The sequence below is a fragment of the Nerophis lumbriciformis genome, linkage group LG15 (genome assembly GCF_033978685.3).
Source record: "Nerophis lumbriciformis linkage group LG15, RoL_Nlum_v2.1, whole genome shotgun sequence".
In the NCBI taxonomy this organism is placed as follows: domain Eukaryota; kingdom Metazoa; phylum Chordata; class Actinopteri; order Syngnathiformes; family Syngnathidae; genus Nerophis; species Nerophis lumbriciformis.
This window is the reverse complement of record NC_084562.2, coordinates 8195021-8211170: the sequence shown is the minus strand read 5'-3', so window position 1 is coordinate 8211170 and position 16150 is coordinate 8195021. Positions and strand designations below refer to the sequence as shown.

The 16150-nt window shown below is 38.2% G+C and overlaps 1 protein-coding gene across 1 annotated transcript in view; it reads right to left on the bottom strand.

The window, feature by feature from the left end:
* The window catches only part of itga11a (integrin, alpha 11a), a 191696-nt gene extending 187848 nt beyond the window's left edge, over window positions 1-3848 (bottom strand). The window contains exon 1 of the mRNA XM_061974906.2: window positions 3618-3848. Coding sequence (XP_061830890.1) covers window positions 3618-3687 — 70 coding nt within the window. The 5' untranslated portion in view covers window positions 3688-3848. The remainder of the gene's footprint in view (window positions 1-3617) is intronic.
* Between the last annotated feature and the right edge of the window lie 12302 nt (window positions 3849-16150).

Genomic DNA, 16150 nt, shown 5'->3' with positions numbered 1-16150 from the left:
GAGTGTTCTGGGCTTCAGACATGATTTTATTTCAGAATTCCTTGAGAAAACGCCTGGTTAGGCTTTATGTATGTAGTGTGTGCCTTTCTTGTTTTACAGCTATGTTGTTATTAGGCTGTTTGTTACTTATGTATGTTAAGTTGCAGCTATTTAAAATAGTTTTGGCAATTTGTTCTGGTCTGAAACAAATTGGCCCTTTAAAACATATCTTTGTCTTTGTGTGTTGTATGTAGACCACATTGCTTAGCAGAGTTCAGTGATGCAAATGCATGTCAAGTTGATCAACAGATTGTATTATTCTCCAGTGCAATAACAGTACTAAAATGAAGGCTAAAAGGGCATTAAATGGGGCCTTAAAAAAATAAAATAAAAATATATAAGTAACTAAATAGTTACTTTTCACAGTAACGCATTACTTTTTGGTTTAAGTAACTGAGTTAGTAACTGAGTTACTTTTGAAATAAAGTAACTAGTAACTAACTAGTTACTGGTTTTCAGTAACTAACCCAACACTGAATATATATAAATAAAAAGACCCAGTGATTATTTAAAATTATGACGTTTTGAGTGGATTAATATTGGCCTGTGGACTACTGCATCGCTTAGAGGATGGTCGGGTTGATGAAGCGCGCTGTAGTGGCGGTCGTGAGTTAAGTTGAGTTCACTTCAAATTGACACTAACTCTTACTAACGTTCCTGACTTTGGGAACTAGGAGGAAATATTGTTGCGTTACAAACTTTTGTGTGGGGTTGCCTCCTTATTTGTGATTATTACAAGCCGATTATCATCTACCCATGCCTACTGCGTAGTAGTGGCACTTAAACTCAATGTGACAGTGTGTCATAATGACGACTGTCAGCTGGATTAAAAAAAACTACAGATAGCAGTATCATTGGTCCAGAATCTTAACGGTCTTCCTGGACCGACGCAAAAATACCGGTATGTGGGATACATCCCTAACTGGCAGTGTTTTTCAAGTACAAGTTTGATACTACAATAATATTAGTTAAAATGTAAACAATACCCCTAGTCTATGGGGTGCAGATATATTTCTCAGACTTAAGTCACTTTTCTCAGATTTAGCTCATTTTCATCACATTGTAATGTTTACTGTAAATATTATATCTAAATGTTAAATCTAAAACTAAATCTTGAATCTAAACCTGTATGTTAAATTTAAACTTAAATGTTAAATCTAAACCCACATCTTAAATCTAATATCTAAAACTAAATGTGAGTGCTAAATCTTAAATCTAAACCTAAATCTTAAATATAAGTGTTAGTGCTAAATCTTAAATCTAAACCTAAATGTTAAATCTAAATCTATATCTAAATGTGTGCGCTAAATGTTAAATCTAAATCTATATCTAAATGTGAGCGCTAAATCTTAAATTTAAATCATAAATCTAAATCTATATCTGATTGTGAGCGTTAAATGTTAAATTTAAATCTTAAATCTAAATTTGAGCGCTAAATGTTCAATCTAAACCTAAATCCTAAATATATACCTAAATCTTAAATCTAGATCTAAATCTAAATGTGAGCGCTAAATGTACAATCAAAATCTTGAATCTAAATGTGAGCTCTAAATGTTAAATTTAAAACTAAATGTTAAATCTAAAACTAAATGTTAAATCTAAAACTAAATCTTGAATCTAAAACTAAATGCTAAATCTAAACCTAAATGTTAAATCTAAATCTATATCTAAATGTGAGTGCCAAATGTTAAATCTGAATCTTAAATCTATATTTGAGTGCTAAATGTTGAATCTAAACCTAAATCTTAAATATAAACCTAAATCAGTGGTTCTTAACCTTGTTGGAGGTACCAAACCCCACCAGTTTCATATGCGCATTCACCAAACCTTTCTTTAGTGAAAAATAAAATGTTTTGTTTTTTTCAAATTCAAGACAAAGTTATGTTTTTGGTAAAACTTTAGTATGGGGAACACATGCTAAGTAACAAAGACTTAATTTAGAGTTATTTGGACACTAAGGGAACATATTCTAAGTCACAAAGATTTAATTTAGAGTTAATTGGACACTAGGGGAACATATTCTAAGTAACAAAGACTTAATTTAGAGTTACTTGGTTAGGGTTAGAGGGTTAGGGCCAGTGTTAGAGGGTTAGGCTTATAATAAGGCCATGCAGAATAAGGCATTAATAAGTACTTAATAATGACTAGTTAAGAGCCAATATGTTACTAATTTGCATGTTAATAAGCAACTAATTAATGGTGAATATGTTCCCCATACTAAAGTGTTACCAATGTATTTTTACTGGTGCATAAAATGAAGCATGAACATCACCTTGTTCAAAGAACAAAACCAACACAGTGCATAAACTCACAACAAATTACACACCTGCAAATCAGTCTGACTTCTGCTGTTGCCGTATCCGTAATACGCCGATAGGGAGAAGTTTTTATTTACACGATGAGTCGGGTCTGTCTTGACTTTCGCCGAACCCCTGAGCCTGATTCACCGAACCCCTAGGGTTCCATCGAACCCAGGTTAAGAACCACTGACCTAAATCTTAAACTAGATCTAAAACTAAATATTACATCTAAATCTAAATCTTAAATGTAAATCTAAATCTAAATCTTAAATCTAAAAGGGAGTTAAATCTGAGAAATATATCTACTAGAAAAGTGTGCCTGGACTTTTCCATTCGGCACCCCATACTAGTCAGATCCTGAGAATTTAATAACAAATCTGCCAACGCAAAGTTGTCTAATGGGATCATCAGATTTGAGTCCCCAGAATACACAAACCGTGACAAAAACACAGGCAGCCCTTTCTCATTTGATGAATACCTCTGAGACAAAAAAAACATCCTCCCACAACAAAACAGCATCATCTCCTCTCCAAGGTCGGAGTCTCCCTCCCTTTTGGCACAATTCCTGTTACTACTTCCCACATATTCAAGCTTAATATTTAGACTAGAGATTTCTTCTCATCCACTATGGTTTTGTGCTGGCTACTAACTGTTGGAACTAGAGCTGTTTGACTGATAAAGAATGTTGTTCTATCAGCAGTGATGGGATGATGCATCACCGGGTGTGTACAAAGTACGGAGATGTAGTCAATAAGTACACTGCATAGAGATCTTGTCTTTTAAAGTCAAAAGTATTTTGGAACATTTGTCTGATCCAAGATGCTACAGCGTGTGGTTGACAATGTAACAGTTTTTCACACTGTCTGTCTGCTACAGTGACTTCACCCATGATTGACCGCACTTCTGGCTGAGAACCCAATCTCCTAAAGTCGCTGGAAACTTGACTGCGAGAAGATGGCATCAACTTTCTTTTTGAACATACGTTGGACGCCTGCTTCTAATGAGACCTCTATCGGTGTGAAACTGTCAAAGTACTTGAAGTGGTCTCCACACTCTCCTCCCTACTGCCCACCGTGACACAAGGTCAATATGTCAGGATGTTACTGGTTCATTCAGGTAGCTTTGAATTATTCAACAAATACAACATGTACTGCAGTAACATTTCTAATACAAAAAAAGGATGTGAAAGTTATTATCATATTGCATAACTGTACAAGTACAGTATATGCACATGCATGGTTGTCAAAGTAGATCCAGACCTATACACCTTTCACTCACCTAACAGATGGCTGCAGATCCAGAGCAGAAGGAAGTAGTACTCCATATGTTGGCCTATGCACGCATGCATGACTGCAGTGAGTGTGTATGTGGTGGGCTGAGGCGAAGAGACCCCGTGGAAAGCGCAGTTAAAGATCCCACTCTGATTGACTGCAACTCCTAGTTAAAGTGCCTGCCTAGGTCTCGGGGAAGTAGGAGGGGACTGCTGCTACACGAGAAGGAGGTCCACATCTAGACAGAGGAAAGTCATTCAACAAGTTTCCCAGGAATTAACTTTAGAAACATAGAATATTGTGAATATGTGTCAGATTTTGTTACTGTGGGAACTTTTTTCCTGACCATACAGCATTGCAAAACTGGATTTATATTTTTCAACTCAGCTGGAAAAACACCATCGCCACAACCTTCTCTTATTGCAAAAGTCTCAAGTCTAACTTGAGCTATTCATCATGTTCCAACCACAACCTAATCAGGGTATTAACAGTGGAACACAAACGTGGGCTTTGTATGTTACCTCATACCCTTGCAGTTAGACCATCCAGTCCTAACTACAGAATGCATAATGACCTCCGCTTGCATAATATTGCATACTCTATGTACATTAGCTTCCCTGAAATCCATTTGTGGTCATCTTATGTATCTTCACTTCTTAATGTGCATCTTTTCTTGCAAAGACGTCATGGAAAAGTTTCTTCTTGGTATTTGAAATGAACACACAAAATGACCCTAATGTCTGTATATTCTCAAATAACTATGGCACTGGTACTAGAAATAACTATGGCACTGGTACTGGTACTGGAGTTCTCGTTACACAGATCACACAATCCAAACTAAGTGTGCGTACAAATATTGAACTAATAATAAACTAAAATGGAACCTGGATTTACGAACCCCTCATTGTTCAAACTTTTTGATTTACGATCCACAGACCGAATAAAAAAATGCTTTGCTGTGCGAAAGTATCATCTATCCATTGTGTGCCTTGCAGCGCAGCCATTTTGTGCCCGGCAGCACAGTCATTGGGGGCAGGATGATGGGTCTCCTACCGTGCTCAGTGCCACTTTGTGTGATTTTTAAATGTTTTCAGCCTTTTTTTTTCCCATTTTTGTAGATTTTCTAGCTCAATGACAAGGGATGATTCAGAAATAATCTACAGCGTTGTTGACACTGCTTCTCCTCCTCTCCCTTCAGCATCATGCCAAGAAGATTCATTGACAAAATAAAGTGGATTAAAATGTTATTACTAATCATTGTGGTGTTAAATAATTTCTGTTAAAGTTAAAGAGTTTTGTGACTATACGAGTGCATTAGGGGGCTAGTGGCAATGTGTGTGTGTGTGTCGGCAGGGCGGCTGTATATGAGGAGGACAAAACAGCTTGTTTTTGTTGTTTTGGCTTTGTTATTAAATAAAAAGTTGATACATTACCCCTGTGTTATGTTTGTTTGCTATACAATACTGTATAGCACTTGTTTGTTGTGTACACATTGTTAGTAAATTATGAAGTTTATTAGAAGCTGGAACCCATTTTCATGTTTACATTGCTTCTTAAAGAGACATTTGCTTCAGTATACAAACTTTTCTATTTACAAACCATGTCTAGGAGCAAATTATAGATGTATTTTTTTAAAAGCCGGTAAAAAAACAAATTTGTTTAAGTGTGCATTCCTGTACTATTAACTTTTTATATTTATATTATTTTTACTATATTTATTATTACATTTTGCAATATTTCTGTTGTTGCATCATGTTGTATGTTTGTTGTGATTGTACTATTTGTATTTTAAACATGTGAAGCACTTTGTGAGATGCTATATTTGTGCTATATATATATATTTTTTTTTACTTATTTACTAAATCAAGATTCCACTGTACATAGATATCAACATGAGTAAACTATTGCTGTGGAACAATAATGTTAAATCAGATTAATTAGTGTTACTGTGGATTAATTTGGATTAATCACAATTAAATAACATACATTTTCATATATGTTAGTTGTGTTTTATTTTCCACGAGCAAAGAAAGTCAAGGAAGATTGGAATATTTTAATCAATCAATAGCCATATGTACATGGACAGAACATTTAATCTGATCCTCATTCGGATTAGAATGTTCCTGTGTACATGGACCTTGAAAAAAATAATCTGATTACAACGTGCGTTTTCATGCATCACACCTTAAATCGGAATACTTTACCTTGACATGCTCAGCAAGTGCCGTTAATGGAATGATCAGTTATTGTTTGTGCTATGGCGCCATCTTTTAGACGGGTTTGCTCACTGCATGTGCTGAAGAAGCAGTAGGCGTCCGCTGCAAACAAACATGGCTTTGTGCATTTCTGCTTGTCCGACGTTATCGCAGTATTTATTCATCATTTATTTTCCTTCTGTTCACTACTTTTGTTTTACCTCTCTTTTTGAGTGTTGTGATTATGTATGTATTGCGGTGTGTCTTCGTGTTACGACATTCTGTGTATGTGTCTGAGGCTATCAGTAAGTACTTAAAGTCGCTGTAAGGTCGTGAATAAAACAGCTTGTTTAGACGACAACTGGATCCCTTCTTTTATTGTAACATCGACCCATACCATACTTTTGTTTTTGCTAGTCTCGTTTTAAAGCAACAAACTCAACAGGATATAACGCTACGTCTGTACATGTTAAATGGGGGGAGACAGCGGCAAGACAATCTCTTTTTTCCGAGACGAATACATTTAGTCCCCCTCACAACCAAAGTGTATCTGACATCAAAGACATGCGCAGTAAGGATAATTCCAACCCGAATTTTAAAAGATGTGTTTTCATGCGCAAAATCCGAGTTACTATTGGCATACATCTCCCGTCTCGATCGGAATTTAATTTTGATCCGAACGTGTGTGCTCGGGTCAGATTATTTTGAATGGCCGGTTTACATGAAACATTTTTTCTCTGCTTAGGCTTTTAATCCGATTAAATGTGTCCATGCGCACATAACTAATGAAAACTTTATTTATACAGCACGTTTCATACACAAAGTGCTTTACACCATTTTAAAAGGAAATAAAGAAAACACTCACACACCACTATTGACAACAACAAGACATGGTATGGGACTGGGAAATACCTAAAAATGTGTCATCTAAAAATATATCTATATTTTTTAAATAAAATAAAATATAAACAAAAAAAACTTTAAACAACATGAATAATAGTAGTAAATAATAGCAACACATGCAATATGAAATAATATTAAAAATTAAGAACTTCAGAAGAGTTTAAAATGATCGAGCCTGATCAAAAATATGTGCTTTTAATCTCTTTTTGAAACGGTGGTCTGTGCTGAGCTTCTGTGGTCCAGAAGCTCTCCGGCAGGCTGTTTCGCAGATGGGGGCCATAATGGCTAAATGCTGCCTCAGCATGGGTCTTTGTTCTGGTATTTAGTCAAGATAAAAGGAAGGTGCCAGAGGACCATGGGATCCACAAGGGTTGCTATAGTAAAAGCAGGTTGGATAGATAAGAAAGCGCAAGGCCATTAAGACATTTAAAATACTTTAAACCGGAGTAATGTGGTGCCGCCCTCAGCATGTGTGTGTTTGAGCTTTTACACATTTCTAATATTCTATTTAAAAAGACCAGAGAATCGGGCAGTGCAATAGTCTCAACAACAGAAAATAAAAGCATGCACAGAATACCACAATTCAAACAATACACCGTTAAAAAACGTTCGACCGGAACTCTCTAATAACTAAAGTTCCTTGGGTGAATTATGTAAACCCACTACACTGGTAGTTTGGAGCGCTTCCATAGCAAGATGTAAGTTAGAACTTTATGCTACTTTATATTAGAAATGGCAACAACAGAGAGCGAATACCCCATAACAAGAAGATAGTGAAAAAGAAGAAGCTTATTTAAGTCTAAGTCTTATCGACTACGGCATCGGCACGGACTACAGTGGCGGACTTGCGCAAGTTTTCAGGACTTATGCAGATCTCAAATACACATCAGCAGGTACCAGAAGGTAAGAAAAGTTGGTTTTGCATAATATTGTGAAACAAAACAACAGATAATATGTCTGCTAATGATTTTGCGGTCCTTATACACACACCATAGTAATACTTGTATCTCTGACTACGGTAGCCGTAATGGGCCGACAATCCATCAAGCGGTGCGGCTTCAAAGTCATTCTAAACCATTTTGACACATTTTTGAGTGCCGTGTGTAACGTTCTTTATTTTCAATGGAACGTTCAAAGTTTTGGTGTTGTTAAATGGCGTCATATTGCAGTCTACACGTATCTCTTATGTGTGACTGCTATCTACTGGTCACACTTATTACAACATGTACCAAATAAAACATTTTGAGGTCGGTAAGCGCAACCAGAATTAATCCGTACACTAGACGCACCGGGTTATAAGGCGCACTATCGATTTTTGAGAAAATGAAAGGATGTTAAAGGCCTACTGAAATGAATTTTTTTTTATTTAAACGGGAATAGCAGATCCATTCTATGTGTCATACTTGATCATTTCGCGATATTGCCATATTTTTGCTGAAAGGATTTAGTATAGAACAACAACGATAAAGTTCACAACTTTTGGTCGCTGATAAAAAAAAAGCCTTGCCTGTACCGGAAGTAGCGTGACGTCACAAGTTGAAAGTCTCCTCACATTTCCCCATTGTTTACACCAGCAGCGAGAGCGATTGGGACCGAGAAAGCGACGATTACCCCATTAATTTGAGCCAGGATGAAAGATTCGTGGATGAGGAACGTGAGAGTGAAGGATTAGAGTGCAGTGCAGGACGCATCTTTTTTCGCTCTGACCGTAACTTAGGTACAAGGGCTCTTTGGATTCCACACTCTCTCCTTTTTCTATTGTGGATCACGGATTTGTATTCTAAACCACCTCGGATACTATATCCTCTTGAAAATGAGAATCGAGAACGCGAAACGGACATTCACAGTGACTTTTATCTCCACGACAATACATCGGTGAAGCACTTTAGCTACGGAGCTAACGTGATAGCATCGGGCTTAACTGCAGATAGAAACAAAAGAAATAAACCCCTGACTGGAAGGATAGACAGAAAATCAACAATACTATTAAACCATGGACCTGTAACTACACGGTTAATTCTTTCCAGCATAGCGAAGCTTAACAATGCTGTTGCTAACGACGCCATTGAATCTAACTTAGCTATGGACCTCGACAGAGCTATGATAAAAACATTAGCTCTCCACCTACGCCAACCCTCATCTGCTCATCCACACCGCAGCTCACCTGCGTTCCAGCGATCGACGGAGCGACGAAGGACTTCACCCGATCATCGATACGGTCGGCGGCTAGCGTCGGATAGCGCGTCTGCTATCCAAGTCAAAGTCCTCCTGGTTGTGTTGCTGTAGCTAGACGCTAATACACCGATCGCATCTACAGCTTTCTTCTTTGCAGTCTCCATTGTTCATTAAACAAATTGCAAAAGATTCACCAACACAGATGTCCAGAATACTGTGGAATTTTGCGATGAAAACTGAGCTTTTTGAATTGGATACAATGGCGTCCCAATACTTCCGTTTCAACCATCGACGTCACAAGCATACGTCACCATACCTAGACGTTTTCAACTGGAAGTTTTGCAGGAAATTTAAAATTGCACTTTATAAGTTAACCCGGCCGTATTGGCATGTGTTGCAATGTTAAGATTTCATCATTGATATATAAACTATCAGACTGTGTGGTCGGTAGTAGTGGGTTTCAGTAGGCCTTTAAGTGTGCATTATAGTCCAAAAAATACGATACGCAGTTTTTTTTCTCTTTTTTATGATTAGAGTCACATCAGTGTCACCTTATCATAATCAGCCGTTTGTCAACATGTATAACATTGTATTAGATACCTGTATTTTGTGCAATATTGTCTGATCAGCCTGTGAGTGTTTGTGTCCATATTGTGTTGAGATGTTTAAAAAAGCTTAATGTTTAATAAACAAACATTTGCATAAATATAACAAATTGCACATTAATAGTATTGTAATATTGAACATTTGTCTAAAAGGTACACGTATTAATTATTAAAAACTTCTATCTGTGATTAATCCTGATTAATTATGGGTTAACCAGGGACAAAGTGTGATTAATCACAAATCAATATTTTAATCATTTAACAGCCCTAGTTTTAGAGGGATCATATTATGATTTTTAAAACACTTCCTTGTGGTCTCCAGAACACCTAATAGGGGTTGTTTTGGGTCAAAGTTTTGCAAAGATTATGTTTTACAGACTCTTTCAGGATGCGCCTTTTATGGGCGGACTTATTTATGTGGCTCCACTTCAACGGTGTCTTTTCCCTGCCATCTTTGTTGGAATTTTTAGCGCTTCCATAGCGAGTCTACTGACAGATTAATGTTGAACCATACGCTATGTTGTTTTAGAAATGGCAACAACACTGTACAAACACATATACACATTCTGTACATATACATTCACTGTACAAACACATACACATTATGTACATATACAAGTACATATGCATACATACACTCATTCACATAATCACGTTTCATCAAACATATATTAACGTTGTTGCCCTCGGGTTAACTGGGTATAACACATGGCACACTGACAAAGCTTAACCTATTGTTACTATAACAATCTACAAGGTTAATGTAGGTTGCTTCTCTTTCTCCCCCTCCATTTTTCTGCATTCTTTCGTATCTCAAGTTATCATTACGTATATGTATTGTTGTATTAGAACAACTGTATTGTTGATAATAAAGGTAAAGTATTGGTATTGTTCATTATCAATAGCGCTATTTCTATTGGTATTTGAATTGCTCCATTTGTAGTGTAATAATGCTCATTGTCATTTCTGTATTATTTTTTATTTTCGCTAATTGCTTATTTGCTATCACTTTTACCATCATATTTGTACATGTCGTATTTGCTGATGTTGCTCTATTGTTGTTGTTGTGTTTGCTGTTGTTGTTTTTGTCTCTCTGTCTAATCCCCCACTTGTCCCCACAATTTCCCCCCGTCTTCTTTTTTTCTCTTTCCATCCCCTCCTGCTATGACCCGGCTGCACTAAATGATAATATAAATACATTTAATAAAGTCAAATACAAATAAGGCAACAAGAGAAGTATCCTACACTTATCTTCTGTAAAGTAAATCTGAACAGCCCATATGGGCATCTACATCAACTATATGATTTGCCTGAGAAGCTGGACAGGACAAAAAAAATAAATAAATAAATAAATAAATAAATAAATAAATGGCAACAACAGAGGATGCATGTGCATCTACAAGCCAGTTTGCCCCACAAGAAGAGGATGGAGGGGAAAAAAAGACCTTATTGAATCCAGCGTGGACTACAATTGTGGACTCGTGCAAAGCACTTTTGTTTAATCTATACCATACATGGATAATCCGTTAACGTCCCCAAGGGAAAGGTCTCACCAATGGGGCAAATTCCAAACGGCTGTTTCCCGTACCTAAAAATGTCCCCGCTGTTTCTCTGACATGCTACCACGGTTTGATTTCAAATTTTTGGGACTTATGCAGATCCCAAATTCACAACAACAGGTAAGAAAACAAATCCCTGGGCCAATGAGCAATTTCTGTTCAATATAATAAGTAATTGTGAATGATTTTGACATTTAAAAAATATATCTGTCCTGTTAAACCCAGTGGTGTGTCTTCACGGCCAGCAAGGCCTTCTCTGCTGGCCTACCATAAGCAGAAATCATGATCATAATTAAAGATAAAAGTATTTTTTTAATTTACTTTCCCTAAATATCTGAAAATATTCATATTCTCTTCATGTCATATTATGCTCCTTCCAGTGCTGTTGTTTTTAGGTTATAGAGTTTATATCCAATCAGAATTCAGCTAGCTTATGTTGCCATGCTGTACCAAATCTGTCCGAGGCCTTCAGAATCAACAACGCAGGCGTCTATTATGCACTGTAAGTGAACGGGCACATACAGTTGATAGACCGTTGCAATAGCCAATCAGATTCCGAGTTGTTGTCACTAAGGTCTTCTAGCTGGCCTCACGTTGAACGTGATATTTACGCGTCCTGTGATTGGATACTCACCGGGACCGTTAGAGGATGAATTTGAGAACACAGAGTTGATAGACAGTCGCGATAGCCAATCAGATCACAAGTTGTTGAAAGTAGCCTATCTAGGTAACCTGATGTTAACGAGACTGTGATTGGATACTCACTTGTCATTCCAAAGTGAGTATCCAATCATAAGTTGCAACTTTGCAGGAAGCAGAACAAAACGTTGATTAGGTGGCAGATATATATTTGCAAGGCTATTTTCAAAAAGGATATTTGAAGAGAAACTCCACCTTGTGAGACGATGTCGGCGATGAAATGGGGAAATGCCCGCCATTTCCACTCGAATCAGCCGACTACGAGCGGTACCACTGGCTTACACGGCGTCGAATAGGTGCTACAAATTGTGAGTTCAAATATTTTATTTCTTTTTTTTTTCAGGTTTGATATGTTTTCGGCAATTTTAATTTTGACAGTACCACATAAGATATGTTTTAATTGCTGATGCAGGTTTATTGATTATTAAATGCGCCAGAAAATAACCCGTTTTGTACACCGTCGAGGTGGTTCAATACCCAGTAGGGTGTAAATGTGTTTCTGTATAGTATTTCTCCAGCAATGGTCATGTGGTGACATCAATGATGGTATTTTGAGAGCTATTCATTGAAGTCGGACATCACTGAAGGCCTAGGTGGGAAACGCATGGACCGCCACTGGTTAAACCATTAATTATAATATTAACTAGTCAGTGGTGTTCTTGCTATATTTTTAGGAAAGTTGCAAACAGCCCGTATTTATTAAATATCATGTTCATGTTGGCTCCGTCCCGCTCGCAATCCCGAGAGGGACAAGTGGTAGGAAATGGATGGATGGATGTTAACAAAAAACGTGTCTAATTTTCTGAACATTTTTCCGCGTTAATATTACTCCTTTTGTGTTATTACTGTGCTTTTTCAAGCCTGAAGGGATTATTGACGGTGGGAGTCTTTCCTGCAGAGGGTGCGTAAATTACTTTATGTTTGTGGACTGATCTGTTTTGGGTTTTTTGTACTCCGATTTTCCAAAAATGCTTTGAGCGTCTTTCATACTGACTTGATTGGTTCTATGGTCTAAAGTCTCAACCACTCATCGTGTGCCTGGCAGCACAGTCATTGTGCACAGGCTGATCGTCCCCAGTGTCCTTTAGTCACTGTGCTCAATGCTGCTTTGTGTGTTTTTGTTAAATGTTTCTTAGCCATTTTTACAACATTTTCCTAGCTCAATGACAAGGAGGGTTGCCAACTTCCTGAAAAAAATAAATAAGAGACACCTTGTTGGCAGGGCCGGTGTTCCAAAAGCATGTGCTGCTTCATTAAGATATGCAAGCATTTGCATAATCCGTTATCAACATAAGTAATGAATCCAATTTTCAGAAAATGTTTTAACATATGCTTTTGTAGTTTTCATTGATATTCATGTATGAACTTGTCAAAATACTTGCTGACCTTCATACTGTCGCCATGCAATATAGACCTGGGATTCTCAAACTGTGGTAGGAGGGCCACAAGCGGTAGACCAAAGAATCACTTAATTCAATATTGTAATGTAACTAGAGATGTCCGATAATATCGGACTGCCGACATTATCGGCCGATAAATGCTCTAAAATGTAAGATCGGAAATTTTTGGTATTGGTTTCAAAAAGTAACATTTATGACTTTTTAAAACGCCGCTGTGTACACGGACATAGGGAGAAGTACAGAGTGCCAATAAACCTTAAAGGCACTGCCTTTGCGTGCCGGCCCAATCACATAACATCTACGGCTTTTCACACACGAGTCAATGCAACGCATACTTGGTCAACAGCCATACAGGTCACACTGAGGGTGGCCGTATAAACAACTTTAACACTGTTACAAATATGCGCCACACTGTGAACCCACACCAAACAAGAATGACAAACACATTTCGGGAGAATACCCGCACCGTAACACAACATACACACAACAGAACAAATACCCAGAACACCTTGCAGCACTAACTCTTCCGGGACGCTACAATATACACCCCCCGCTCCTTCCCTCAACCCCGCCCACCTCAATCCCCTCATGCTCTCTCAGGGAGAGCATGTCCCAAATTCCAAGCTGCTGTTTCAAGGCATGTTAAAAAAAAAAAAGCACTTTGTGACTTCAATAATAAATATGGCATTTGTTGGCATTTTTTTTCCATAACTTGAGTTGATTTATTTTGGAAAACCTTGTTACATTGTTTAATGCATGCAACGGGGCATCACAACAAAATTAGGCATAATAATGTGTTAATTCCACGACTGTATATATCGGTATCGGTTGATATCGGAATCGGTAATTAAGAGTTGGACAATATCGGATATTGGCAAAAAAAAAGCCATTATCGGACATCTCTAAATGTAACAGTTTTATTTTTGTACTGTATTCAGACACAGTGTTACTGTTCAAACTGTGGGTAATGTTCCAACATACTTGATAAATACAACTTTTTCCTTGTTTTTAATGAAGACATAGGCCTACAATGGTACTGAATTTCAATTTTGGGCTTTATGGTGGTACTTGGAAAGCCAAATATTTTCTGAGGTGGTACTTGGTGAAAAAAGAACCACTGATTCCCAAACAATCAGCCATGCATTTTAGGTTAATCAAGGTGTGGAGGGGGCGTGGTCGGCGTGTCTCCTGCGGGAAGGGCGTGTGCAGGAGCCGGCTACGAAGCAGCTGACAGTTGAGTGGATTCCCCAGCTGAAGTGGGTTATTTAACCACCTGTCTCCCTTATTAGCAGCGTCCGGGACTATGAGGGGGAAACGGACAGCGGAGAGGGAGCACGCGCGAGCGAGAAACGGGGGAGAAAAGACCAGAGAAACTGAAATAAAAGAGACTGTAGAGCCTGAAAGTGCCGGGTCCATCCATCCATCCATTTTCTACCGCTTATTCCCTTTGGGGTCGCGGGGGGCGCTGAAGCCTATCTCAGCTACAATCGGGCGGAAGGCGGGGTACACCCTGGACAAGTCGCCACCTCATCGCAGGGCCAACACAGATAGACAGACAACATTCACACTCACATCCACACACTAGGGCCAATTTAGTGTTGCCAATCAACTTATCCCCAGGTGCATGTCTTTGGAAGTGGGAGGAAGCCGGAGTCATCCATTCTAAACGAGCCACAAAAGAACCCTGACCTCCAAAACTGCCACACAAGGTTTATACCGTTTTTGTTTTGGTTTGTTTCGAAAAATGCTAAAATAACGACATAGGAACCTTTTTTACCTTATTTGCTATGATGATTTTGTTTGAGGAAACCTTTAGCGTTGATGGGCATGCTAAATAGCGTTGGGTAGCAATTTTTTACGGGTAGCACATTTTCTTAAAACAATGGCCAAACTTATCGTTATCACCCCTATATTTTTTGTGAAACAATACTATTTGACTCAAACTTAGATTTAAATAAATGCATGTTTTGGACTAATATGAATAGGCTACATGGGAAACAATATGCTAAATAACTTAAGTTTATTGCACAATTTAAAAATATGAAAATTAAGTAAATATAACTCTTAAAGATAATTGTTGCCTGATGGACAAAACAACGATCAAGGGTTCCACTGGTTTTGTCGTGTCTGATATTTTTCCTTATGACCACTACTAGTATAAACATGCCGTTTAACGTTACACTTGGGCAATAGAAAAACGTGGCTGCAAACCACGCAGTGCGCTTTGTAGACATAATTGCTCACCATTTTACAGCCACATATTTTCCCTTTCCCAATCGAATTCGTAGTTCTGCAGCATTTTCATTTTGTTCCTCAGAGGAGAATGCCTATTGAGGTTGCTGCTTGTATGCGTGGCACTGATCTCGGCGTCAACCCTGTCAGCCATGCTTTTGTGTTCTTGTCTGTTTTCTTATATTGTATATTTCGTATATTTTACCTTTGTCGCACACGCCGATGCCTCAACCAATGAAATGAGACAAATTCTGTGTTGTAATGGTCATGTACATTAATTGGCCACCCATCCAAATGATGGGAATCAGGTGTCCTAATCACTTGGCCCGGCCACAGGTGTATAAAATCAAGCACTTAGGCATGGAGACTGTTTCTACAAACATTTGTGAAAGAATCGGCCACTCTCAGTGATTTCCAGCGTGGAACTGTCATAGGATGCCACGTGTGCAACAAATCCAGTGGTGAAATTTCCTGGCTCCGAAATATTCCAAAGTCAACTTTCTTATAAGAAAAGTGAAGAGTTTGGGAACAACAGCAAGTCAGCCACCAAGTGGTAGGCCACGTAAACTGACAGAGAGGGGTCAGCGGATTCTGAAGCGCATAGTGCAAAGACTTTCTGCACAGTCAGTTGCTACAGAGCTCCAAACTTCATGTGACCTTCCAATTAGCCCACGTACAGTACGCAGAGAGCTTCATGGAATGGGTTTCCATGGCCGAGCAGCTGCATCTAAGGCATACATCACCAAGTCCAATGCAAAGCGTCGGATGCAGT